This window comes from Crocodylus siamensis, chromosome 7 (assembly GCF_052110815.1).
Source record: "Crocodylus siamensis isolate JL-2025a chromosome 7, ASM5211081v1, whole genome shotgun sequence".
NCBI classification, from domain to species: domain Eukaryota; kingdom Metazoa; phylum Chordata; order Crocodylia; family Crocodylidae; genus Crocodylus; species Crocodylus siamensis.
The window spans coordinates 96,725,411-96,753,370 of NC_143401.1; the positions used below are offsets into that span (position 1 = coordinate 96,725,411).

At 41.4% G+C, this 27,960-nt stretch overlaps 1 protein-coding gene across 4 annotated transcripts in view; it reads left to right on the top strand.

Annotated features, from left to right (window-relative positions):
* The first annotated feature begins 276 nt into the window (after positions 1-276).
* Positions 277-27,960, top strand: part of SLF2 (SMC5/6 complex localization factor 2) — a 44,660-nt gene continuing 16,976 nt past the window's right edge. The window contains exons 1-9 of one of the 4 annotated variants that reach the window (XM_090057267.1): positions 277-408; positions 15,555-15,598; positions 16,044-16,501; positions 18,695-18,752; positions 19,701-20,890; positions 23,252-23,334; positions 24,193-24,309; positions 24,636-24,803; positions 25,565-25,667. In XM_090057267.1, coding sequence (XP_089913393.1) covers positions 404-408; positions 15,555-15,598; positions 16,044-16,501; positions 18,695-18,752; positions 19,701-20,890; positions 23,252-23,334; positions 24,193-24,309; positions 24,636-24,803; positions 25,565-25,667 — 2,226 coding nt within the window. In that variant the 5' untranslated portion in view covers positions 277-403. Of the gene's footprint in view, positions 409-4,370; positions 4,612-15,554; positions 15,599-16,043; positions 16,502-18,694; positions 18,753-19,700; positions 20,891-23,251; positions 23,335-24,192; positions 24,310-24,635; positions 24,804-25,564; positions 25,668-27,960 lie in introns of those variants that run through there. The other 3 variants (XM_090057266.1, XM_090057268.1, XM_090057269.1) reach the window with 3 other exon arrangements.

Sequence of the window (27,960 nt, forward strand, 5' to 3'; positions counted from 1 at the left end):
ATTCCAGGTATTATGGGTGGTTAGCCATCTTCTAGTTCTTTGCTTCACTAGCTGTATGTTGAAGAGTTAACTTAGGGTTTTTTTGTGGCTATAGAGGGAAAAAAAATAGCATTCTGGGATACTTCCTGTTTTGGTGAAAAGAAAAGTGATGAGTCACTTTAGGATGCAGTTAAGGAATAGGATAAGACCAATCTAATTGCTAAGAACGTAATATATATTGCATACTCCAAATTCCACCCTAATACCTTCCCAGTATTTCAGATATTTAACTTTCTGGACTTTCATTGTTTGCTTATGGGGATTAAAGTGCAGAAACCACTGTTTTCAGATTGAACCAACAGAGGGAAATGAAACGGGGTTGGATAAGCCATAAGTGTATCTAACTTCAGTGAAGCCAGGCACCATGAGGTAAGCATCTCAAAATTGTTGTTTAATCCATGAAGAAAGGAATATGAAGTTCGACACTTCTAAAATAAATACAGTGAAGTGCTGTTGAAGTGACTTGGAAAGAGCGATTCCTCAAGAGTAGATAATGTTCAGGGTGATTTGAAAATCTACTGTTAGAATAAAAATCCATCTAAGGAGCATCAAGTGCTGCTGCCTGTATCTGTATGTGTGCTTCTTAAGAGCGGTGTGTTATCTTTGGGGTTAAAATTGTTGTACATGCATTAATTTAAATGGCCTCTATATCTATCAGATTTATTCTGTATAATTCTCCCTCTGAAATACACGACTGATACAATTTTGGGTATGTTCCCTTGTTCATGCCCTCTACTTCCTACTGCAAAGACTACTTTCTGCAGTTTCTAGGTATTTGCCAAAATTAACAATGTGTATCATCTGAACTAATTTATAGTCTGTACAAGTAAGAAATTGGTAGCAATTGTTGTTTGTAATTTTATCATCGAGTTGTACAATGTCTAATATGATTGACATAGCACCTATCTTCTGTTGCAATTACCCTTCACTGGATTCTGTTTGCCTTTTTTGAATTTCTGTATCTAACTTTCTTCAAACTGATTGGCAAGCTGAAGCTCTTGTTTTGGCTGCTTTTGTGACAGCTTATCTGGAAACTGCCTCTGGGTCTGTTACAAAACATGTGATTGGTTGTTCAAGGCTGAGAACTCCTAACTGAAAGAAAAAGGACAGTGCTCATACTATAATTTGCACTCCCTGCAATTTTTTTCTCAATTTGTAGCCTTGGGCAAGAAGTTTTGCTGAAAGGCATCTAATGGAACCTAGTTCAAGTTTGTGCTGTCACATATATTTCAGCAAACCTATAAAGCAACAAGCCCAGAGGCAACAAATTACTCATCAAACAGCCATGTCTCCATGTGGATTCATTTTTTATTACTGATTAATGCAAGAATGGATTTGCATTATTTTACGTCTTGTATAGACACAGTATTAGCAGATAACTCCTGCTCTGGAGAGCTTGCAGTTTAAACAGACATGCAGAGGATGGATGGAGGGGCATAACAGAGTGAATTATATCGTGGCAGCAAACTTTGTATTAGGGTCTTTTTGGGTGGGTTTAGAGAAGATGGAATAAATGGAGGAGTATGTGGACACATAGAGGAAGATGTTACAGCAGAAGAGGGTCAAGGGCTTGCGAAAGGAGGGAGGGGACTGGAGGAAATAGCACCTCAATGCAGGAGAACTCAAAACTAGTTAAAACTGTGGAACATTTCTAGTGGTCCCTGCTTTGGGTGCTTACAGTTCTGCACTAGAAACTTCTGGTCTCTAGCTGTTCCTTGCTGTAGTCTTTCCTCAAGGCCACATTGTGGGCAGTGTGGAGGCACCAGTGGCAGGGAAAGGAGTCTCCAATTCACACTTCTGAGTCCAGGAAGTACTGAAAGAGGAATGAGGCTGGGTCTAATATTTACACCTTTTTCCTTGTGCAGCAATTCTTGCTTTGATACTTGGTCTAACTCCTATTAAACCTTGCCCCTTTACACTGTGTGTCTTGCTGGTGGCTAACATTTTAAATGTTGTACAGACAGTCCTCAGACTTACGACACAATTGGTTCCTGAGAACTGTGTCTTAAATCGAAACGTCGTAACTCGGAACCGATTTTTTCCATAGGAAACAACGTTATAAATGGGGGACTGGTTCCTGAACCAAGGTCCGGTACCCTATATTCACCAAAAATAACCCAGAATTTTGTACTAAATCAATTACAGATGAGTAATATAGCTACATTAACATATTTATATTGTAAATAGCAATCATATTGATTTGGAAGGACTTTTTTGAGGTGACTCGGCTGGACTTTTTGAAGGGTCCTTGGCTGGAGTCTTCTCAGAAGTCCTGGCTGCAGGTTTTTCTGGAGCCTTGGACACTTTAAGAAAGCAGACAAGAAAGTTTGGAGAGATGGGAGATGGGCGATGCAGTGAACTTGTTTCCTGGCATGGCGTCGGATCAAGCATTGTAAAGTCGAAACCGACGCCAGAAAGTTGAAACAGGATGTCAATTTATAAAAGTTGTAAGTGCGAAACGCCGTAACTTGAAACGTTGTAAGTTGAGTGTTGCTTGCATTATAAAATGAAGAAGCAATTTCAACATGGACTGAAACTTGCTCCAGATCTTTCTATGACATGTGATAGCAGATTACAAGCTCTTTTGAGCTCTGATCTGTGTATTCACATGAATCACCTACTCGTTTCTGCCCTGCCACAAGGACAGACGTCGGTTTCTCTTTTCAAGGCACCTGCTGGTAACAGTCCCAGCTAATTGGGACTTTAATTTTGTGATCAGAATATTTCCTTGTCAGTCTTTATAGAATCATTAGGCAGCAATTAGCCACAGTCTGAAATGGAGTTTGCATGAAGGAATGTCCTTAAAGTTAATTTATAGAGTCTTTGGCTGGTTCTTGAAGCTTGCTGTATTGCTGCGTTCAATTTTTATGACCCTGCCTGAATGTTTGATGAGGCCTTCCTCTATGATGTGGTTTAGAAGTAACGTATGCAAGCGCTGATGCTCAGCTGTCCAGTGTAACATTGAGATCAACCTCTTGTACAGACAGGCACAGCTTGGTTTAAGCTAAGGAACTGATGGTGCCATGATTAGTGTTACCCTAAGACTTAGCAGGCTTTGGTAGACTTTGGAAAAGGCACTTGGGTTGCGGATGAAATGCAATAGTACTTTTCTACTTTACGGCAGGGTTAGGAGGATTTTCTTCTTCTTCCCTTGCTTGTCCCATCTCAATGGGGTCACTGTTGCAGATCCTGGCTTGCCACCAGCTTCAGTCATACGTGTCGTCTTCTTCCAAATCCTCCTTTCTCGTGTCCCATCACCCCATCTTCGATCCTTCCTTTTCTCCTTCTCCCTGCTAGCGTCATTTCGGTAACTTCTTTTCCCATGTATTTTCCCGGACTCCTCTGAACACGTCCAGGCCGTGCCCGTCTTCTCTTACACTTTCTTCGATGGCTCCGCTACGTTCGCTGATCCTCTAATGCAAGTATTGCCCGTTTGATCCATCTTCATCACTTCACGTGTCCACTGGAGCATTCTCATCTCGGTCCCATTCAATCTCCTTTCTCGAGTTTCTTCTTCAGGGACCACATCTCCACGTTGTACAACACACCATCTTATAGACTTTCCCCTTTCATCTCACATTCCTTCCATGGATTTCCAGTTCATCCACCCTGCCGTTATTCAATGCCTCAGCTCTTCTTCTAACTCGTTATTCTGCTGAATGGCACTCGAACTCGTCAAAGTTTCACATCCGCAATCGCATTGCCAACGTCCAGAGAAATCACAAGGTTACGAGAGGACACGTGCCATAAAGATTGTGAGGTTTATGGTGATGGAAGCCGCGCACGGGTGGTTATCCCTTACCAGGTCTGCATTGAGCATTTCAGCCGTCCAAGTGCTTTGTCCAATCGTCCACCCTGGATGTATTAACATAGACATCTTCTAGCCTCACATCCAGCGGAAGCTTTTGTCCATGAGGAGTTCGGGGATGTGCTAATGCTCCCTTTACACTGTGTATCTTGTTGATGGCTAACACTTTGCTTCTTCATTTTATAATACAACATTTAATTTCAACACAGTGGAAGGTCCTGGCTAGAGGGTCTTGCGCCCATTTCCTTGGGAAAGCAGCAGCCACGTGGGCTCTGGCAGGGCGGCTGTAGTAGGCCAGAGGGCGGCGATGCACATGTCAGGGAACATCCCCCTCATAAGGCAAGACGGCGCTGCCTCCCCACCACGTGAGGGTGGGTACTTTCTCCGCCTCCCCCGCCCAATCAGAAGGCGGGAGAGGCGGGACGCCAAGTCTCCACCCCCCACCGCTTCCACTCCCGCTGTCCAAGCAACGCCTTCCTGTCCCGCCCATCAGACCCAGTAGCCAATGGGACGGCCCGCTCAGCCAATCAGAGGCCTGTTTGCCTGCGCTGAGGCGGCTGGGCTGATGGCGGAGCGCGCCGGCGGCTGCGGGCGGCAGCGGGGCCGGGCCGCTGGGCTCTGCGTGCGGGCGGAGGCATGACCCGGCACCTGGGCGCCGGCTCCTCCTCCTCCTCCTCCTCTTCCTCGCAGGGCTCGCCTGCCGGATCGCTCTGCCGCCATTTCAAGCCGGCGGCTGCAGAGGAGGGCGCCGGAGACTGCAGCAGGTACCGAGGGCGGGGCCGCTACCCGGGGAGTGGCACTACCCAGCATACACTGGGCCCAGCCTGCAGGGGGAGCCCTGTCCCTGCTAGGCATTTCCCAGCATGCACAGCGCCCAGGCAGCAGGGGGAGCCCTCTCCCCTGGGGTGATGTGTCCCTTCATGCGCTGTGCCTGCTTGCAGAGTGGGGTGCGTGCAGTGGAGACGTGCAGAGCCTCATGCTCCTTGCCAGCCCTGAGTGCTTTCCCTCTCTGTTGCCTGGGGAGATGCAGCAGTGCTTTTCGGGGGGGGGGGGGTAACAGCTCCCCTGTGGGTGGGGGGGTGCTTTGTGTCTTCCCTGTGGCCGGTATGCGCTGCTTTCCTTCCAAAAGGAGTGGGGCCTTCCCTTGTTTGCAGGAGGGGCAGACACCTGAGTCCTTCCAAACTCCAGCCCTTTGAAACCAGACAGGTGCCTTCTGGCTGCCAAGGTGCCTGTCTGGCTCAGGAGATACCTTAATTTCCCTTTTCATGCAGTTCTGGTTTGCTGCTAATGCCTTCGCTGCCACCATGCTGTTCATCAGGGCTAGTTCTCTTTCTAAATGGCTTGTGTCAGGCTTCCTAATAACAAGTACTGGTGGCAAATTAACCAAGGAGGGCTTAAGTAGAGATGATATCTTGTAGACCAACAAGATTTTTTCCTCCAAAACCTCTTTAACTGCAAGCTTTTGGGCCCAAACACCCTTCGTTGGGAGTTGGAAAAAAATTGCAAAAGTTCTCCTGAGTAGAAATGAAAGTTCATATGGTAAATTAGGCAGGCCAAGTTTTTTTTAGGTAGAAATCTTTTTATTGGACCAACTGAGTAGTTGCAAAGAGCTCTTTTCCCCCAAGTTTTTGGGTGCAATCGCCCTTCTTCAGGCACAGGGAGTCTCTGCTGTACTGAGATGTTCAAGGAATGAAAGAAAGTGTGACAGTGAGAGTAAATTAAGTGCTTTATTTTTTGGAAAGTTATGATGGTTGGCTCCATTTTTGGGCATCAGTTTGGTGCTGGGCTTTGACCACAGTGTGAGATAGTAGCTGAATAACAGCAGGGCATCCTGGACAGATGTGGGAGCAAATGAAAAATGATGGTTGAATAAAAACCAGCCTGGTTAGGAAGTCAGTTGAGTTTGAGCCTTGAATATCTGTGTAGATATTGCAGCTCTCAATTTCTTCTGTGTAGCCTATGCAGGCCTTAACAGCTCAGGTTAAAAGAAGCAAATTTTATGTTTTGAATTTTCTTTTGGTCCAGGTGAGACTAGTCCCAGTGCACGATATTTGAGGAGGAAGGTGGGAAGGGGGAGAGAAGAGGAGCAAAACTAGAAGATTGCATTAAAGTTTTGTCATTTGTGACAATGTGGAGATATCCTGGCAGTCGCTGGGATTTTGAGCTGGGCAGTCCTTGGCAAGATAGTTCATTGGACAGAATTGTTTGCCCTTGTCATAACGGAGCAGGTTGTGGTGGGTAGAAGTAGGTAATGCCTTTCCCCTCTTAATTCCTCTGGTGTTTTTTCTTTTCTGTCTCAATGCTGTATGTTATGGAGGGTGAAGACCAAGCACTCAATTCATATTTTATGCTGCTTCCTGTCTGGGAAAGTGAAACTAATCTGTGTGTGGAGAGGATGGGAGGTGTTCTCTGTGAATATTTTTGCGGAAAGTGGTTGATTCAAGACACTGCATTAAGACCATAACCAATTGCAGATGTGACATTCTTCCATGTATCGTATATACACTTGTAGAGGGTTGTGTTCAAGATGCATCATTGTGGTTCAGAGTAGATCTGTTTCGTCTGTGGTCTCATTTTGTGTTGCTGTGCTTTATCTGATGAGCTAGCAGACTTGCTGTTACTACAGCTTTCTTCAAAGACGAAACATGGACACAGTCGAATAGGAATAGTATAGTTATAAATAGTAAACACTTTAGCAGGTTTCTTGATCTTTGGGTTTAAATCATCTTCTTGCCCCCCCCCCCGCCCAAATGAGCTTGTCTTCCCCCAGTGGTGTGTGGTGGTTGAGCTTTTACTAAGAAAAAAAAAAGGGAATTTGTCTTTCATTTGATATTGATATAAAAGATTGGTTAGCTTGCTTAATTGAGTAGGTCATAAGTTTAAGTATGAGTAGTTCATAAGCTTATAAGCTTAAGTATTTTAAGTGTGTGTCTAACAAAATTGATTAGTAGGCAATTTAACCCATGCATATATGACTAAGATGTGTAATACTAAATATAATCTTGAGGAAATGTAAGTGCTAATACAGAAGAAATCTATTCTGAGGTCCAGCCTGACCCAACTGGAAAGGGGAAGATGCCCTTATGATGACTCCTATCACAAGAGATAATTATAACTAACAGAAAAATGTTATGTAACAATGACTAATTTCATTGCGCTCCCAACTAAACATATGTGAAAGAAACCATATAAATATGGAAGTTTAAAATTCCTCTGGGTAGCTCCCAGTCCTTAAGACAGAAGACTACCTTCTGCAGAAGCAATACATTTACTACTGGCACTCTTGTGTCTCTTGACTTATATTATCACAGCTAGTACCCATGAGGCAAAACCAAGTTGTCCTTCGGCATATGGGCAGCTAACTCGATTTTGCTAACAATATCAAGAGTTTCAGGTAAGATCAGCTGTGAGTTTGCCATGCTCTCTTCTCCCCCCTCCCCAAGCTTTTTGTGGTATCCTATGGTCAATTGAAAGGAATTTTTTTTTTTTAAATCTTACTGGCAAAGGCTTTTTTCCCCTCCCTAAAAATGTAGAGGAAAGTTTAAATAGGTGTTATATAAAAATTCTTTAAAAGTTGTTAATCAAAAATCCTTCCTCTCAAGTAGGTTAAAATATTAGTTAATTGCTTTTAAAATCTTAAGATTTACCAAAATTTAGGTTCTAAGTTGAACAAGAATTTAGGCCAGGCCTGAAAAGTAGAAACTTTTACCTTTGCTCTTTACTTCCAAGTGGTGCTGTGTTAATTACTGTATTCGCTCAGAAGCAGGATTGCAGCAGAACTTAAGAGGCAAGAGGTAGGCTCAGACAGACAATGAGGGGCTCTAAAAAGTGAAGAGTGTGCCTCTGCAGGTGATCAAGATTTAGCAGAGCCTTTGGTTTCCTAATATAATGAAATGACTGCAGTTTCTTTTGAATGAAGTATTTCCATTTTTAACTGTAAATGAAGTATTTCCTTGACTGGCAACACATGCAAAATGAATATGTTTCTCTCTTCTCTATGGACCTAACTATAGCAGAAGCAAATATGCCTGTTATTTCATTAATAGTTACTCATTGAGCAGTTTAGTTGGCTTTGCAAGAGGTGGGAGGGAAGGAGCTACAGGTCCTTCCTAGCAAGATTAGCGAAGGGTCACATGAATGCTATCCTTTAAAACTAATTAGTTGCTCATTAGTTTTTATTTTAATAATTTGTCCTAAGAAGACACAACACGGGCAGCTCCTAGCTTCTTCCTTCTCCTGCCCTTACATTTGTGGGCTGATCTCCTTCAGTTCCCATTCTGTTTCCATATAGTTCAGAGGGAGTGTGTTGTAACTACTATTTGAGATGCAGCTGGCAAGGGACCTAAAAGGCAATAAAGGAGTCTGCAAGTATGTCAGGAAACAAGGAAGACCAGAGAACCCTTCGGTCCCTTATGAAATGTGGAAGGCATGGTTACAGATGAAGCAGAGAAGGCTGACGTGCTTAATGCCTTTTTACACTTCAGTTTTCACAGTCAGCTACCCGATGAGCACAGTTGGCAGCAAAAGTAGGGAAGGAGGCAAACGGCCAAAAGTAATGGCAGAGCAGGTTGGGGATTACTTTGAGAAGCTAAATGCTTTTGAGTGTGTGGGGCTGGCTGGGATGCCCCCTGGGGTACTGAAGGAATTGGCTGAGGTAATTTTGGAGCCATTGACTATCCTCTTTGATGATTTGTGGAGGCCAGGTGAGATTCCAGATGACAAGAAAAGGGCAAGTATAGTCCCTATCTTTAAGAAAGGGAAGGAGGAGTACCCAGGGAACTACTGTCTTGGCAGTCTCATCTCTGTACCTAGAAAGAGCATAGAGCAGGTCCTTGAGGAATCCTTCGTGAAACATGGAGAAGAACAAGAACAAGGTGCTCAGGAGCAGTGAGCCTGGATTCAGTAAGAGCAAATCATGCCTTACTCATCTGATTTCCTTCTATAATAAGGTGACAGGCTCAGCAGATGGAGCAAAAATCTAAACCTCTTGGTTCAGATATGATACCTTTTTATTGGCGCTCTCATGAGATTGTCATTAGCAAACCAAGGAGATACAGACTAGATGAAAGTACTGTATAGTGAATACATGTCAGGTGGGATCATCATACTCAATGAATAGTTATCAGTGGTTCAGTGTCTAGTTAGGAGGAGGTATCAATTGCTGTTTCCATGGCTTACTTCTTTTTGGCAGGGGACATTTATGTTTTTCCCTTTTAGTAAGAAAGCCACACAGAACTGGAGAGAACGAATTACAGATTGTCACCTGTATGCTTTTGTTTAAGTGCTAGGTTTTTTGTTATATATTTTTTAAGGATCTGGTAGTGCTGGGGTCTATCACTGCTGCTGCTTGTTTAGGGCTTCATTTAGGACCACTTACAATGAGGCAGCTTTCTTTGCATATTTCTTGATAAAATCTTTTGAGAACCTGCCAATCTTAAAAAGGACTTGAGAGTCCTAATGTTAGCAGGGGAAGGTAGTTTACTCCCTGCTGATCAGGGCTCCTTTCCTTTCCTTTTTTGTTAAGGTAACTTTTAAGAAAGACCCCTCCTGTTCACATAGTCACACTGATTTTGTAGAGAAGTAAAGCTGGAATGAACTGTCACTTGTTATTGCTAAGCTTGTCTTTGCTTTTTAAAGATAAATCACAATTTTGTTTACACCTAGCAAAAACATCCTTTACTACTTTTACCAATGCAACAACATTTGCATTCACTTTTGGCAGCAGTGGTCTGGCTATGGGAGACTTACAGAAGAACTTGGGTGAGAGCCTCCAAATACAGCTGCCTTCTCACCTCTGGCTTCTTTACTATTAATTCCTTCGGGAAGAGCACATACCAACTGCAGAGACTTCTTTGGCCTGATCAAGGGTTTCTAAACCCAGAAGCTTGCTAAAACATTTTTCCAACCATTTAAGTTGGTCTAATAGAAAATATCGGATTTACCCTAAGAACCTTGTCTGCTTGTTGATAACAACACATTCCAACTTAGCACAACTAATCAAAGCTTTCAACTTTTTCAGGGTCTGTGACTTTAAAATGCTGCTAACAACATTTTTTTTCTTTCTTTCAAACTTACCTGAACAGTGAACAGTATATCTAGTAAAGGGTTCAATTCCTGAGTAATGGGAACTTGGAATAGTTTGCCATTAAACCCTTCTAAAGTCAAAAAAGTTTGTGAACTTCCAGTTTCCATTTTTTGCTTGGTTCTGCATGTATTTTGGAACTGGATGCCCTGTATCAATTGCCATGTTATACCGGCATCCCTTAATGGGATTTGGGGCCAGCCCCAAGCATCCAGGCTGAATGTAACTGGGATGCATGATTCCAGGGTTGGGCTTTCTTTATGCAGTGATGCTGCCTTTTTGCCCCTTTGGTATAGGGGGGAGAAGGGGCAGAAGGAGCTGTAGCTGCACAGGTGATTGCCAGTTATCACAGCCCTAGTACCTTCCTACTTGCTGAGGTTTTGGATTCTTTTTTTTAAATTTTTTTATAGGTGGGATTTACTCAATTAACCTAGCTTGTTATCTCACTTCTAGTTTGTGCCTTTACTTTGTGGGCGAGTTCCTCCCTTTGTTTTCACAAGTTACACCAGCTGGTTTTTTTGTTTTTCTTGCTTCTCTGCTTTGTTGAACTGGGATTTCCCTTTCTAAATTGGCTTACTTATAAGAAGGCTACTACTGATTTGTTCCATTAAACCCTTCAAACTACTTTGTTCATGCTTGTTTTTAACTGTGAGAGGGTTTTTGTCCATTATTTACCATTTATAAATGACGCACTCCTATTCATTAACATTGGTTTTCTTGGCACCTCTCTCTCTTTGTATCATATTTTTGAACTGCACAGAGACCGTTTTAGCTGTATAAGTGGTAACAACAACAGAGGAGGGGGTGCTGGGTAATTTTAATCTTTCCATGGTGGAGCTGCCTTGGTTTCCCTTAGTTTGTCCGCAGCAGAACCACTGACAAGGCTGGCACACCATGAAAAAAATCAAACCATTTCTGTTGTTTTGCTTTTTATACAATAGCATTCTACCTCTCACTCCTACCCTGAGGGGATTAACTGGCTTTTCCTTTTTCTTCCCGTCCTGGTTACTCTTTGGAGCTTTCTGCTTTATTTCATAGCTGTCTCAAGTTTCCATGCTTCTTCATGCAAATGCACTTGCATACCTGCCAGAGAGCTGGATGAGATGACCTCGTGAGGTCCCTTGCAGTCCTACTGTCCTCTGATCCTGTGACCAGCATGAAGTGTTAAACATGCTTTGGCAATGGGCATTTGAAGCTAGATGGCCAGTGGAACATGAAACAGTTGTAAGACAGTAGGGATTAAGAATAAGAAAAATAACAGTTTAGATGTGCCTTTCTGTCTTGTCTGTTAGACTTGGGGTTTGCAAGCCCTGTCACTTTGAGGTGTATAGTGCTACACTAGGGCAGCAGGGAGTTATGCTGCTCACTGTGGCGGGGATTCAAAGAACATAAATAATTCTTTGGGTTTTTTTAAGTTTCAAGCTATGGGAAAGATAAGTTTTACATTTGTCTTGAGTCAAGAACATGGGGAGTCTGCTGCAATGCACTGGAATTCCAGCATGTTGGAGCAGACTCGGTTATCACACTCTAGAAACCTCCAGCGCCACGTGTATCAGCGTCCCTGTGCTGAAAAATGGGGAGGCGGGGGGCACTTTAAATTAGCGCCCCGCTGCCACTTTTCAGTGCTGGGGAACTGATACTCAACATGGATCTTGGAGTTGTGTTAATTAAAGTGCTTCCCCTCCCTATGCCTCCCAGAGCATATGGATAAATGCCCTAAGTGTGCATTCTAGTTTTAACTACTGGTGCTATGAACTTGGGCCTCAGTTCAGCAAAACACACTTGTATCCTTAGCTATAAAATATGCAAATAAGCACATTGACTTCAGGCAGCAAATCCCTTGCTGAATTGAGATGGTGGCCCTCAATTGAAAAGTCCAGCCTAAGTGCAGCATAATAATCATGTTTTGCTACTTAACTTAGAGTAAAACAAGCAGTCACTAAATTTAAAAGATACAGCCTCAATACAGGCATTTGGAATGGCAATTCTAAACAAATTACTTCAGACTCCTAGCTTCCTTCTGCCTTCTAATTCACTCTGATTAATATGCTTGAAAGTACAGAGTGCTGGCATAGTCATCTCCAGGAAACCATTTTAACAAAAGGCCTATGTCACAATAGGCTGCATGTCACACTTCCTCTCCTTCTGAGACCATCTTGCTTTTTTTTCCTAAAGAAACTCCTGCAAATAAGAGTAACTGCTATTTTACTAGTCATTAAGCTTCTTGATTTTACAAAGAAAATCAAGATGGTCATTCCCTAACCCAGATTTAGATTAGAAACCATGTGCTATTTAGATCCATCTTCTGTAAACATATAAACCTATTTTGCCACTTTCAAATTTATTGAAAGGGAGTACATGTGCATTTATTTATTTATATACTTATTTTTGAGCCTGCAATGTATTTTTCTAAGGTGAAGAATGTAATTCCATTTGTTTGCTTTTTTGTAAGTATAGATGTGCAGGTCTTCCACTGGGGAAATACGGTCTCATCCTTATCACTTAAGCAGCATAGGCTGGCGTACAGAACCTGTTAAACGACAGAGCATGTAGTGGCCAGCGCTGCTAAGACTGGTGTTACTACCTTTGTGGGGGTTCCCTCATCCCTTATTGGCACTGCACCCATGAACAAGCCAACCAGTCTGTGCCACATTGAAATGTTCAGTAGTTTCAGAACACTTCAGCTTACTCTTGAAACTGCATAATAAATAGTTGGCAGCAATTAAATAGGTGATCAGATTATGTTTTATAAGCCACATGTAGCTGCCTGGCACTTGAAACATGGCACCTGAGGAAAGAAGTGGCTAAATAAAAATACTTGAGGTGTATCAGGCTGCACAAGTCCGGCCTCTCCCTTGCCACACGCAAGTCAAGCAAAATGGCTTTACATGCTATGTTCTGACACGTGCTGGGGGTTGCTGATCCCTGATCCAGCCCCTTAAGAGCTAAATTCTGCATGTGAGCAGGCTGTATGTACTTCATCTCCAGAGTCACCGAGCAGGACTCTGTTTCTTTGGAATGTCGGGCATCAGGATGGAAAGCAGGAAGCCTCCTGTATTCTTGCTGCTGGCCTCCAAGTAGCAGTCAAAGATGTGGTGGTGCCTGTTTCAGTGAAAAGTTCCCTGCTCTGCAGTCATGCCAAGGGTCACTGCCAGGTGATCCAATTGTAAAGTCAAAAGGACAGTCAGAAGTGGCTGGATGCATGCAATGCAGCGCTTTGGAGGAGTGCCCATGTCTGAAATGCCCTGCTGCCAAAGCTGTCTGTGGGCCAGATCCAGTAGTAGCATGAGCTGCAGGTTGCTGCTCCCCTGTCTTAGACAAAGGAAGAATAGTAGGATCAACTTGAACTTCAGCATAGCATTTCTATAGCGTCACACACAGATTATGTTAATAAATTAAAGAAGATAGGAGGTAGTGCTAGTATTGTAAGGACCTAGTTAAAGGGGAATAACAAAAGGTTGTGTTGAAAGAAAATACTGGACTGTGGACAAAATTGAAAGAGGAGATCCTTAAGGATCTGTTTGGGACTGACCTGCATGGGAAGTAGTGCTAATGAAAATTGTGGTTTGGGCTAAATTGGGAGGGATGGTCGGTACGGAGGAGGGGAGGCCTGTGCAAGAAGAAGTGGATAACCCTGAAGCCTGGAGTAATAGAAATGGGGTGGAATTCAGTAGTGCAAATATGAGGCCATGCAGTGAGGTGCTCATCAGAATTTCTGCTGCAAGCTGGTGCAGCTCGTTAGCTGGAAATATCCGAGTAGAATTGATCAGCTTCTATTTGGAGTTGTCTTGTGGTGGGTTTACCATAGGGTTTTACTTTATCCTCTCTCTTGATGGTTTGACTGATACTGTGTTTTACATCTTGTGTTCCAAAAACAGTCTTTCTGCTTTTAATTAAGTTTAGTTCTGTTTGGAATCAGGACACTCACTTTCTAGATGGCTGATACTGGATTACTTCTGACTTGTTTGGATGTTGGTTGGTTAGAGAGAACCTGTAGCAGAAGGTGTGTGCACTCTTGAGGGTTTGTTTTTTTTCCTGCTGCTTGTTACTAAGGTATGCAGCATATAGCTTGTACTGGATTACCGGTCAGGACTTCACTTTTGGGGAAAAGGATGCATACATTTGGCAAGGAAATAGGTCTGCATCCAAGGAAAGAGGTTCCTAGCTGAAGTAATTTTCCTGGTTGGTGTATTGCAGTGTCCTTCTACCACTTAAACTGATCAGATTTTCAATGCATGTAGTATTTGGCAGCTTGTTATCTGTCAGGGAGCATATAACACTTGTGCTGAGTAGTCTGCATTGAGAGCAATAAAAAAAGTGAATGGAAGCCAATGTGTTGGCTTGTCTTTAAAGCTTTTGTTTTCCCTTTCCATATTGAACTCAGCTGTGTGACCATGGGCTAACAGTTACCAATTTTAAATAGCTTTGGGCTGGTGACATGGCAAAGGTATCTTAAGTGAAGGGCCACAACTCAACCTTACATTCTGTCTTTCTCTGATAGAATCAGTGTTTCCCCTTGACAAAGGAAAGGACTTGCAAGAGCCATGCATTTGTACAAGCTGTTGCCCAAGAAGTGCAGCTGAGGGGCTTGAGGCTTTCTAAGATGCCGAGTTCATAAAGCCTTTCTGTTGAATCAACTCAATTGAAGTCCCTTATTTATTTTAGGCTCTTATGAAAAGGTCCCAATCTTGATACGGGTGAATGTGGCATGTCTTGAAAACAATCTGTAGTATAACCAGATAAACAGTATGTGAAGTAAAAGGGACATAAGGAAACCTATGAAAGGTTTGTGTACTTGTATTTAACAATGTAATTCAAAGAAAATAAATATGAAAACCACATTAATCTTTCCCACAGCCAGTTCGTTAAGCATTGGCTCACTTGTAAGCATTGCAGCTGCACTGCACTTCAAACAGACTTGGAGGAGGACAGCATATATGGACTCTGGGCTACAGCAGGTGTTGCTTTTGTTTTGGGACTGTTTTTCATTCATGGTAGACTGAATGCAGAGGAATAACAAAAAGGGAGTGAACTCAAGATAGCAGAGGTGAGGATACACTCAGTAAAAATGGCAGAATTGAGAGGCTTGGAGATTAGGGTGGAAGCTTGAAATGGCTGTGGTGGAAGAAGAGGGGTATGTTGGAAGGATCTGAAAAGGGTCATGAAGCAACTGATGGATGAGGAGGCTCATTTTAGCAGCTGTTTTTTGTGGGGATGTGAGTATGTGGCTGGAAAAGAGAGATTGCCATAATGCAAGTCATAGTTGTGCATGTGTATGAAGTTTGGTCAACAAGGCTGGTTCAAAATATAGTGGTGATTGGACGTTTTGTCACACAAGCTCCATGGAAACTTATAGAAGATCTGTGGTTAAACCCCAAAGCTAACTTTGAAACCATCAGCCTTCGTAAAGAGCTCTGGCCATTTTTTGTTTCTGTCATCATCCTGAGTAGGAAGAGGCATTCTACCATCCGTAGCTCTTTTAGAGAGACTTGTTAGACTGTACAATACTGGAGTATTAAAAAAAATTTAAAATGCTGTTTAAATGCTGTTTTTTGTTAATGTTCTTTAGCATGTTACTGATACTCCACCATAAAATACTTCTTAATATTTCTGTTTTCTTTTCAGAAACCGATCTATTACGGACTACTTCCAACCAACTTCAAAACAAGGTAAATAAAATATGTGAGTTTTCTTAAAGTATTCAAGAATACAATAAAATCCAGTTAAACATAGTTATCATCTATAGTAGATCCTGGTCACGTAAACAGACGTAGTAGATAGTGATAATGAACAAATAAACAAAGTACCACTGGATCCATTTTGGTAGGGAAAAATAATGGCTAGTTAAAAAAATATTTATACCATCCAAAACCTAGCTTAATCAGGGGAAACTCCATTACAGCATAGGTTATACTTACAGTATTATTATAATTTTATCATGTGTAAGTAATCCCCAAATTATATCATTACATTAATTTTGTTTGAGAAGAGGAGGTATCTTTGGCTTAGGGTTTTATACTTTATATTTTGTCTAATTTTCCCACTTCTTTTGGTATCTTAATTGTACAAAAACTAACTTCTGTGTTTTGTATTTTTTTTAATGTTTTTATAAAGACAGAGTTGGGTTATACTCCTCGGAGAGAAGAAATGTAAAAAATGGAGAGGTTGGGCTGTCAGTCATACATGCAGAACGATCTGAAAAGGCAATATCCTCTCCAGAGAAAGGTAGTAGGAAAAAGATGCCAGTCCAAACACCAACCAAGAGTCCAGTGCTGGATGCCTTTTCGAGAGGAGCTAAGAAAATAAAAAAGGACAATCCAACCACTTTAGAAAACAGTAGATCATACACTCTGTGGAACACCGAATATCCGAAGGTTGTGGTTCGAAAACTCTCTATACCTCCAGGGTCTTGTAACTCTTCTAGAACCAAAAAGCAAAAGGATGCTAAGCATGACCTGGGGAGAAGTGAGAGAGGTCCAGTTTTACCAAGAATGCCCTTGTCTTGTGGCAATAGTAGAGATTGGAGGACTGATTGTGTGGATCTAGAGGAGGCCAGTTCAGACTCCAACAGGGTAAGACAGTACCAGGCTTGGTTAGGTTGCCAAAAATAATGATGGGGGGTTTTAAGGACCTCACAGATCACACCTGGAAGAAAAGTCAAGTAGCACAAGAAGGCAAGGAGGTTTGTCAGTAACCAGATAATTAACTGATATGCATACCAAAGTCCTTAAATAGGGTACCCCTATGTGGGGTTACCTGTGTGGTACCTGATGACATAACTGAATGATTATGTAAGAAAATCCGAATCCATGACTGGAGAGGGAAGGAGGGATTGCTCCATTAGAAGCTGAGACCTCATTAAACTAAAGGGAAGCGAGGGGAAGGCTGGTAGAAGCTGAGGTCTTGCTGTACCAAGGTTTTGCTAAATAAAGCCTTAGCAAGAGTGTCAGGGGATCAGGGACTCTACACACTTCATCATGCTGGACAGACTAAACTGCTTAAATGCATAACATCTTTCAGGCCTGTTTTCTTTAACTTAACTGAATTCAGTGCATGCTAACTAGAACTGCCTGCTTTCTAAGTAAGCTTATAAACGGATGTAACCATTATGTCCCCATCAAGGGAAATGGGTATAAGCTGCTATGATGCAACTGTTATGCCTCCACACCCTTTTTTTATGTAAAACATTGCTAAGCTGATTAACAGGTACTTTTTAGGTAAGTCAGAAACACAAGCTTAAACTTCTGAGCTGCTTGTGTATCTTTCTGTTTTTAACAAACCAAGTATAGCTTGATACTAAGCACTGATCTTGAGGCCCTTACTGATGAGACATAAGTTAAGAACAGCTAGCTTATGGTTTTTAGACTCAAAACTTTTTCCTTGGAAAATGCCAGCTCTTGGGTTACACTTGTTTCTTGATGGAATCTGGACTAGACTTCCCAGGGAGGGGGTGCAGTTCCCAACCTTAGAAGTCTTCAAGAGGAGACTGAACAAACACCTTGCTGGGATCACTTGATCTCAGCAGTATTCCTGCCCAGAGCGGGGGGTTGGACTCTATCTTTAGAGGTCCCCTCCAGCCCTTGATTTCTAAATTTATATGATTCTGTGACTATGGAAAAAATAATAGAGCAGTTTATCTGTTGCAAAGAACTTTGAAAAACCATAACAGGTCAGAATATTTTTGACGCTATGAATTCCTATTTGGAATCTCTGGGTTTATCTTGTGACTCCTGTGGTGTTCGATCCCTAATATTGTGTGACACCCTGGAATGGATTTCCTGGCACTCCAGGATGCTGTGGATCTCTGAGAGTCTGCTTTAGGCCTTAGACATCTGAGCAGTTGGTGGACCATTACCCTGGGATGTAGTAGGCATTTATTGTTTAGTTTGTCAGGACTTGCCTTGAAGAAACACTTTTCTTGTCAAATGTTGTTGTCTTCAGTTGTAAAACTCTTTCCAGAAGGAGTTCACTGCCTTTATTTAGCACAGTGTGGAATGCCACTTATTTAGATGGAATATGCGTCAGTCTTGTGGTAGCCTTTTTTTCTTTGACTGGCTATTCTCTTGTGTCCCTTTTATTTGAATAAAGAGGAATTGGCAGTTGGTATCAGTTTGACTGGCTGGATTATTTTCTTTTGAGACCCTTAATATCTGGTTGTGTAGGTCTTTGTGTAGTGTTCAAATATCTTACATTAGATAATCCGTAAATTAATTAAAAAGGATGTTCTAGTCAAGCACTGGAAAGAGAAGGGCTCTGTAATTTGAAAGCACGAGTAGAGACAAACACCTGCAATAAATAAGGTTGAAAAATGTTCTGTGGATAATTAGCTGTCTTAAATTTATCAAACTTATAAATTTAGAAGGCAAAGAAGTAAAAGTAGTAGAGAATCTGTCCTGTATCCTACACTTGACTGAAGTGCTCATGAAGGCAGTTAATATCTTTTCATTTCCAGTGCGGCAGTAGCTGTGTCTACCTCTAATTCATTTCTGAAAGTCTGGCAAATGTTGTTATGCTGGTTTAAAGTAACTGAGAGTGGTGGTAATGCGAAATCCAACAGATTAGGAGGAACCCACAAGCCTGACCAATTTAGTCATAGTGAAGCTTTAGTTAGGAAAGAAAAAAGAGAGAACATTTAATAAGTGGTATTTTTTCTAAGAACTTACTGTGATATTAATTTCAGCAATACAGTGAGCTTTGTTTGTTTGTTTTAAGCACTGTCAAGTTCAACCAAATAATGTTTTTCCCCCCTCCTTTTTTATTAATAGGGCAATGAATGTCCCTTAAGGAAGAGATCATGCTCTGCATCATGGGAGGCTCCTTCAGGTACAATCAATGCTAATGGTTTAGAATTGGTTGCAACAAACAGGGTATATTCTTTTAATGTCACTTTCTTAATAGCCAGATTCCTTTCGCAGTGGATTTTTTTCTATATTCTTGAATTTGACCTGCGTTGTTCATAACTATCATGTACCCCCTACTATGAAATGAACCAAGTAAACCTGAAACTTTTACCAGAGAAGGTATCTTCGTAAACTAACAGATGAATGAATCAGATTGTCAAAACTGTCTAAGCTCTCGCACCCGTATACAAGCAAAAATTTGAAACTTTAATGTAACTTCAGTAATTCCAAATTAAGAAAATAACAGTCTAGAAATTAACATTGATACCTATTTGCTGTAAGCAGAATAAGATCACCTTTCCTTTTTCTAAATCATGGAGTATTATTGTCAAGATAAGCGTATTTTTAAAACATAGGCAAACTGAAGGACGTGACCCCTAGTTCATATTGACAGAGACTTTGCTTGTGGATTGTCTCCCTTTTGTAGCATGGGGCGTGAGCCTTTTCTTAGGCTCTTTCAAGCCTATATCAGTTGACTTTTCCTGCTGTTGCTGTCGCAGGACACTGGCAGTCTCCCCTTGCTATTACCAGTCATAGAGTATAAAGGGGTGTCTGGTTTTCTGGGCATCATGCCTGCTGATTTGTGCACGAGGGTTTAAAGTAGTAATTTTGGGGGATCCTTTGGGTAGATGATTGTCTGGCAATGGGGGGGGACTGGATTCAGTGGCCCAGTAGATCCCTTCCTGCCCTGTATTTTTCCCCCCTAATCTCTGCAGTGTACAGGCCAAGTGAGACCATCGCTTCTCACATTTTATTATCCTAACAACCCCCTTCTTCCATTTTGTTAAGGCACCTTCTGTTACACAGTTTCAAGTGATTTAAATGTTGTTAGAGTTTTGATGAGTTAACTTTTTCATAATTCTCCCCGTAGATCAATCTTCTGAATCGAAACTGTCGTCAAAACGCAAGGTACCTTCTCCAAACCAATCAGGACAGTCATCTGAAAAACCTGTTAACCTGTTGAAAAGCCAGTCCTTTCCATCACTCTGCACTAACTCGGAAACTTCTTCTGAACCATCCAAATGCACAGAGTTTCCTGAAAAAAAACGGATCTCCACGCATGTGGAAAAGAAAAGCTCAGGACAGCCCACTGTATGGCATTCAGGCAAACCTCATTTCCATAGATCTGAACAATATACAAATGGAAAATCTGAGTTTCAAAAATTCAGGTTAAAGTCTCCACAGAATGGTATTCTACAACTACAGGATGCTGCTACTTCAGCCAGAGATGATTTGCCTGTTTCAGAGGACTATCGGGACTTAAATGAAAAAGATAACTCTTCTTCTGTGGATTCATGTTCTGGAAGCAATGCAAGTACAAATGATCAAATGCGTGTTGCAAATTCCAAAGAAAATCATTTCCAAGTAACTCGCTCACAACTCTTTTTGGAAAAGTCTCGTCCTTTTTCTCAAGAAAAAACTGGCATAATGACTTCTCCACATCAGTTAACAGGAATTCATGCAGACACTGTGTATACAAAAGAAATAAAATCCCTATCATGTTCTTCCCAGGTTCAGACAGCCACTGTGTCATCTTCAGTGTTGGGTGCTAAGAAAGAGCAAGACCAACTGAGACCGACGGAACCTGTCCTCTGTAAAGCTGGCAATACACAGCATCCCTCAAATTCACACAGAAGCTTTTCTGAATCAAAAAAGAACGGTGAAAAAACCTCAGAAGATGCTTGTAGGCTGCTGAGAGTGGAAACTTCTGAGAAGCCTTTATCTTCAGTAAGGACTAGTAAAAAAAGTGTTGCACGTTCACTGTCTTTTAAAGGTGAATGTTCAGCTAATAACCATAGCTCTTCACAGTTTTTAAATGAATTGGACACTGAAAGCCACACAGTAGAGACTTCTGTGCTGAATGGGAATTTAAGGAACAGTTTTGATAGTGAAGATGAGAGTATTGAATGCAATCTGGAAAGTGAAGAAGAAGAAGAAGAAATACTCTTACCACTGCAGGAAATCCTGTCTTTGAGTTCCAAACCACAAAGTAGAACCCCAGACAGAGCTTGTCTTCAGGATCTTTCACAGGATACCATGTCTCCCTCACCAAAACTTCCTGTAAGTGGCTTAAAAAATTACTCTGTCTTCTTTTAGAAGTTGACTAATTATGAAAAAGAAGTACCTTTTCTAAATCTGTAAAGTCTGTGCATCTGGCTGTAAAACTGGCTCTTTTAAGTAACTAGACATAAAAAGAAGTGAGCGTCTGTCTCTTTGTTAAACTGCACTTGTTCATGTATCTGAGAGGCTTACAAAAATTACATGGTCAAAAACTTATTTTGTATTTCTTCCCTTCAATTTTCCCTTCCTATAAAAAAGGAAGCTTTTTTTTGTTTTTTGGGGGGAGGGGGGAGTGTAGGTGAAGTAAAACTTGACATTTTATATTTTCCTTTTTTCCCCAAATGTGGTAAGATCTTTCTGCTAAACCAAGGAAGTTTTTGTTATTTATGACAGCTGAAAACTTACCGGGTTTCAAGAAATTCCCTTTCATGGTTCATTTTAATAGTAGCTGCTGAGTTCAGTGTCTTAGTAGGTTCTGATCTCTGAGGGTGCAGCTTTCTTCAGTGCAGCCCATCTCCTTGATTTTAAAGGGTACATTTCCTTGCAGGCGGGGCTTGGTGTGTAGAACTGGTTCTGGAGTCGCTTTTAATTGACAAGTAGAGGGAGAAAGGCATGTGACCCTGATCATACAAGATGCAGGGCTTAGAGTGAAGATAGCATATAATTGTGTCTTTTAAAATTTACTTGTTAGTAGCAGAGAGTGGCAAATAAGCAGCCCTTTTAAAACTTCATGATGTATAAATGAGGTTTGACTTAAAGGTCTAGTGTAAAGATTTTCCTAATGTAATGTTCCAACCACAGGCTAATCTACTTAGGAAAAGCTAAATTTTAAATGAATTTTTCCTAAACTTTTTTTATTAAATAAGACCATCATGTCTTATCATGTCTATGGCCTGACTGTGTAATTTTTTGTTGTTCTCTGTTTGACTCTTTCAGACCAATTCATCTTGTTGACTGGGTTCTTGGAAGACATCTGAAATTCTGTATATGCAAACATATAATCCCTGGGCAACATAAATTCTGTGTGTACTTCAACCACTTAATTACATAGCTGCATGCTAGGTCAGAGGTTTGTGGTACATATACATGACCACAAACCTCTGACCAACATGCATCTGTAGTTAGCAGGCAGCACAGATGCACTGATCAGGTTGCTCAAGCACTTCCATTACCTCATAATTGTGATTTGTCTTCACTTTTTTATTAAAGAAAGTGTGGACATACAAAAAAAATCTCTGACTTCTGAATGGCTCAAAAGCCTTCTTGGGTATAATTTCTACATGGTAATCAAATGCATAACTGGCAAAAGTGCTGCTTCATTTCTTGCAGCACATTTTTGTTATGAAATTTACTATACTTTATAATGTAGCAGGTCTAGGGATTTAGGCTCACTTCTAACCAGCTTTACTGGTCTTCTGGGCTTGCTTAGTGAAAACGGACATAATTCCGCTAGGAAGTAAACAAATATGTGTAATTCTTGAATAGTGCGTATAACTGTATTGGCTGATGATAAATTTTTCATATAAGGTTTTTAAATAAGGTTGGAGATGATGCAGTGGATACTGGATAAAGATGGATAATTGTGACCAGTGCACAAAAAAGAACTGAGCTGAGAATAAAACTAAGGGCTGAAAAGGTAGACCTATGTTTCATTTTATAGACTGCAGCATCTCTTGGGAAGAGATGTTTCCACTTCCAGCAACTGTGTAATCTGCTAGCTGGGGCTCTTTGTCCTATGTATTTTAATGTAGCTAGGCATTATTCCCCTGCGTATGTACAGCCCTTGACACGGCAGGGTCCATTCTATGACTAGTGCTCCTTGATTCTGCTAGACCTAGTAAAACTTAAATAATTAAATTCCATTTTCAGAAATGACCTGGGCATCTAAGCTAGGTGTCTTCGGTATAAAACGGCACTTCTGCATGTACTCGGAGGGTATGGGAGGCGGCACTTTAATTAGAACAAGCTGCTCTAAGTAAAACACCACAGCATCTCGTGTATCAGTGTCCCTGTGCTTCAAAATGGTGGCAGGGGCGCTGGAACTAAAGGCTGGCTGGAATGGAGGTGCCTTGGAAAACATTCTGCATCTGGCCCCAACTCCCATTAAAAGTCAGTGGGAAGCCTGAAATGCCTCTTGAAAAATCTGGCCATTAAGCTCCAGACTCTCTTTGAAAAGGGAAATGCATTTTAAACCTGCTTATTTTCAGGATCTCATTAACATTTTTATTAGCAAGTTAATAAGAATCTGTTCTTGAGCAGGCAGATTAGATTACGGTTATAGATCCTACTTAGTGTCTAGCAGTGATCCAACTAATAAGACGGTGCCTTTTAAAAATAAGGCTTCTTACTGTTTCGTTACAGCTTCTAAAGCTTCCCATTGCTACTGAAGTGTCTTATGTAAACAGCCTGGAGCATCTTGTGAAGGAGAAAGAAGAATCCAAAAGGTTAGCATGTTTAATTTTTAAGATAAATATGAAGCTGGTGGAGAAAATGTTTATTGGCTGTGAGATCTGAGGTGGCAGAACTGATGGGCGTTAGCTAGTTAAACACGTTCATCAGTTGCTTGCCCCCGCCTGCCTAAACTTGTTTGCAGAGACCACCTATATGTAAGCAGTAGGTTGATAGATTCATCGTAATAAATACAACCATAGTGTTGGCATATGTTCTTAATGGCCAGGAGATGTCTCACAACTGCCACAACCAAGACTGAGTATCAGGCATAAAGCAGAAGTACTTGTTTAGCATTATTACAGTAGCTCCTTCAGAGCCTATTACTAGTCATGTTGATTTAGCCCAGCAGGACTCCTAAAATTTAATTTGTTGGTGTCTGGCAGCATCAGAACTGCCACATCTTGGTGGACAGAATTAGCATCTTCCAAGATAGTCTTGGGGTAAATTAAAGGCATGCTCCAGAATGTGTACAGATGTCAGTCTGCAAAGATGGATGAAGTCCTAGCTAGTAAAGTACTTCAATCCACATCAGAATTGACCTCGGGAATCAAGTAACAGAAGAAGGAATAATAGTCTTTGCATTGGTCTTTTCTGGTTAAGTTACATCAGGAATGTTTAGTCTGAATGATGCAGAATACTTTCAAGAATACTAAAATTGATTACAATAGCTATTATCAAAAGTTAGGTCTCAAATGGATGCACCCAGGAGGAGCATATTCAGTATGTGCATCTTATGTTGTGGTCCCTGTGATACTTTACAGTCAGCTCTGGCATTTCTGGGTTAGAATTCAGATCTGGATTTTAGCTTATCCTGTTCTTTATTGCCAGTATGCCTTTTACCTCCACTGCAGGGTAGATGATTTGGAGAAGCAGCTACAGAAAGACATTCAGCAAACAGAAGTAAGTTCTTCAGTTGAAGTAGAGGATGAAAGCGCCCAAGAAGATGGAAACCTTTCAGAAGAGCACAGGTGTCTATTTTTCTTCTTTTTTCAGATCACTTGAACTTGTTCTTCATTTTCTCGCTCTCTCTCGCTCTCCTTTTTTCTCTCGCCATTAATGTAATGCTATTAATGATGCTGCTTTAAGCTATTTTTGTCACCTTGTTGTTTTACCAGCAAGTTATTCCTTTAACTTCAAGCTCTTGCACATTTACCTGGCAATAAATGTATTCTGAGCTGAATAAACCTTTTGGATAAGGTTGACTTGTTCATCAGCCAAATATAAAATTGTCTCATAAATGGGAAATATCTTCTAGTTATCAAAATCCACAAGGAAAATACTGTGTATGTTGCAGGGCATTTTTACAGAGATTTTCAGTAATAACTGATGCCATTCCTGATTACCACCCTGGGGAAGAGATATTTCACTTCTCAAACTCTGGAAGAATCTTCAATCAGCATAACCTTGACTTGAGGAATTTTGGATTCAACTCTCAAAATCCTATAGAAAAACTCCTCCTCAGGTGAGTTTTTTTCCTTCACTATGTTGTCTTGATTGGAAAGCTTCATAATGGCTAATGCATTTTGAAACTCAAAAGTATGCTAAGATGGAAGTTGTACTTAAAAATACTAACCCCTTTAATCCCTTTTTAGAAGCACTGTAAGCATTTCGAGGCACACAAACTTTAATTAATTAAAGGTTTTGGAATAAATTTCATCTGCATGCTGATTTATATTAGAGTTTTCTCTCATTTATCTCTTAAGGAGCTAGACTGACCATTCGTCTGCTTCAGCATGGCAATGCATATGTTTTATTTAAACAAGAATAATAAGTGAGCGTAGGCATTCTGACCATGTAATTAGTATTGGTAGAACACCTTTTAAAAAGTAATGCTTTAGTACTGTAATGTGTTCAGCAGTTATGCCTTTAACGAAGATAAGTGCATATTTGAAAGCAGATTATTCTTTGATTGTATAAACGCTTCCAATTTGTATAGTATGATACTCCAGAGACAAGAGTAATTGCTCTGTTTTTGCCATTTGCCTAGGAAAACTTTGTCATTAATGAGGTGTAGTCACTGCAGTAGATTTTGTTACTCATTGGGAAAGTAGAGAAATTAATTCATTTTAGTTGCAGTAATCTTTTCCAGTTAACTGAGGTCTTAAAAAAACATTTTGTGTAGCTTTGCGGTGCTTGTGTTCATTTTGTCCCCAAGCTGATTCCTTTTTGGTTTGTTTTTGGTGATTTTTTTTTTTTCTCTCCCCTCCCCTTTATTTTTTGTAGCTCTGAAGTAAGACAGCAGCTTTCTTTAACAACTCAGGGTTTCCTCAGTTCTGCTTACAGTTGTACTCAGTGCCCCATGCCAGTTTTAAAGTGGCTGTTTCAGGTAAGACTGTATAAGATGTATTACTATTTGACAATTATACTGCATTAGGGTATTTGTTTACTTGGATAGCTAAATGTAGTGCAAATGTCAAAGCTAGAACAACCTTGGGAGCTTATTCCTAATAGAATTTGGCTTCAAAACTAGAAATCTTTCTCTTTCTGAGTCCTGACTTGTTCTTGAAATATTTGGGCTGCACCTCACCTCCTGCAGACTCCTAAGATGGCTGAGACCTGTCTGTGGGCTCCAGGGCTTTACCCATTCCTCCTCTATCCCTGCACCTCCTTCATCACTGCAGAGTAGCAGTTCTACCTTATCCTTTGTAACCTTAGACTCTCTTAAATTTGTATTTTGAGGGCAGCACCTAAGCTTAAACTTTTCTCATCTTGTTCCTCTTTACCAGATTCTTTGTTTTTCTTTCTGCCAAGTAGGACCTTGTGCTAGGCTGTTTTGATCTTCCTTCTCCATCAAAGCAGAGCAGGCCAGAGAGAGCAAGCAGAATGCCATGAGAATTCACTCACAGAGTCTGTGTTCTCCCAGGAGAAACCATGAGTGTACAGATGTTCAGGAATTTTCTTCCCGAGCAAAAATAGCAGCTCTAGGATTTAAAATAACCTGAGCAGAACCAAGGTCAAATTGCTCCCAGAAGTGTTTCTCCTAAGAGTGAATGTCTACATATTTTCTGTCTATATCAGTAGAAGGGGAGCTCTGCTCCAACTGCTTCCATCGTGTAGGACCTCATTTTGTCGGTGAAGGCCCTCAGACTCTGGATAGCACGTAAGGGCTGCTACTTCCTCTTACCTGAGCCAATCATGAGTTGCAGTCTCCCCAGTACTTCTCTGCAGAGGTGTTTTTTTCCTTCCTGAAATATTGCTTCAAATAGAATATCTAGTTTCCAGAGCGCATGGATGCAGTAAACTTCAGACATGTGGGAAGAAGAGCTGTGCATTATAGATGTTCCCTGGAGCTCCATGCTTATTTAGGCCTTAAAAGGCTAAGACACATTAAGCTGTCCTGAAGGACACACTGGAGGGCAGGGAACAACTACAGGCAGATTTGGACAAATGGGCAGAAAACAATAGAATGCAATTTAACAAGGAGAAATACAAAGTGCTGCACCTAGGGAGGAAAAATGTCCAGCACACCTACTGTCTCGGAAATTACCTGCTCGGTAGCATGGAAGCGGAAAGGGATCTCGGAGTCCTAGTGGACTCCAGGATGAATGTGAGTTGTCAGTGTGATGAAGTCATCAGCAAAGCTAACTTCACTTTATCATGCATCAGCAGATGCATGATGAACAGAACCAAGGAGGTGATACTTCCCCTCTATTGGGTGCTGGAATACTGCATGCAGTTTTGGGCACCGCACTCCAAGAGGGATGTGGATAACCTGGAGAGGGTCCAGAGAAGAGCCACTTATATGGTTAAGGGCTTGCAGGCCAAGGCCTATGAGGAGAGACAAGGGCACCTGGACCTCTTCAGCCGCCTCAAGAGAAGGGTGAGAGGCGACCTTGTGGCTGCCTGTAAATTCATCATGGGGACGCATAAGGGAATTGGTGAGGCTCTGCTCAAAATAATTGAGGTGGTTACAAAAATAATGGCCATAAGCTAGCAGAGAGCAGATTTAGACTGGACATTAGGAGGAACTTCTTCACAGTTAGAGTGGCCAAAATCTGGACTGGGCTCCCAAGGGAGGTAGTGCTCTCCCCTACCCTGGAGTCTTCAAGAGGAGGTTGGATGGGCATTTAGGTAGGGTCATCTGAACCCAGCACTCTTTCCTGCCTATGCAGCAGGTTGGACTTGATGATCTATTAAGGTCCCTTCCGACCCTAACATCTATGAATCTGTATCATATTTTCTAATTTATCCCGTACCATGAAGTATATGGACTGTACCTGAACTAGTAAAAATTCAGGCTGGCTTAGAAATGGGTGCATCTGGGGGAAGCTTTTCTCCAATACCCTCATTCAGCCCTGTCACTTCATTTTTTTGGCTTGAGTAAGCATTGCTACCTCTACAGAAAACTGAGGTTTTTTGCTTCCTTAGGATGTTTCTGAAGGTATTGTAGTCATAGCTGCCAGACTTGAGGGGTTTGTGTTCATCTGGAGACTTATCATTAAGGATTATACCTTTGGAGTGCCAGAAAGCACCTACAGTTGCTTCATGTTGACATGCTTTAGTTGTGGGATTGTGATTTAAGAAGCTCTCTGGTCCTTTTTCTTTCATCTCTCCTGTGCAAATGCTAGGATATGACTCGAGTGCAGAATGGGAGAAGCAGCTGCCATCTTATCACCTGA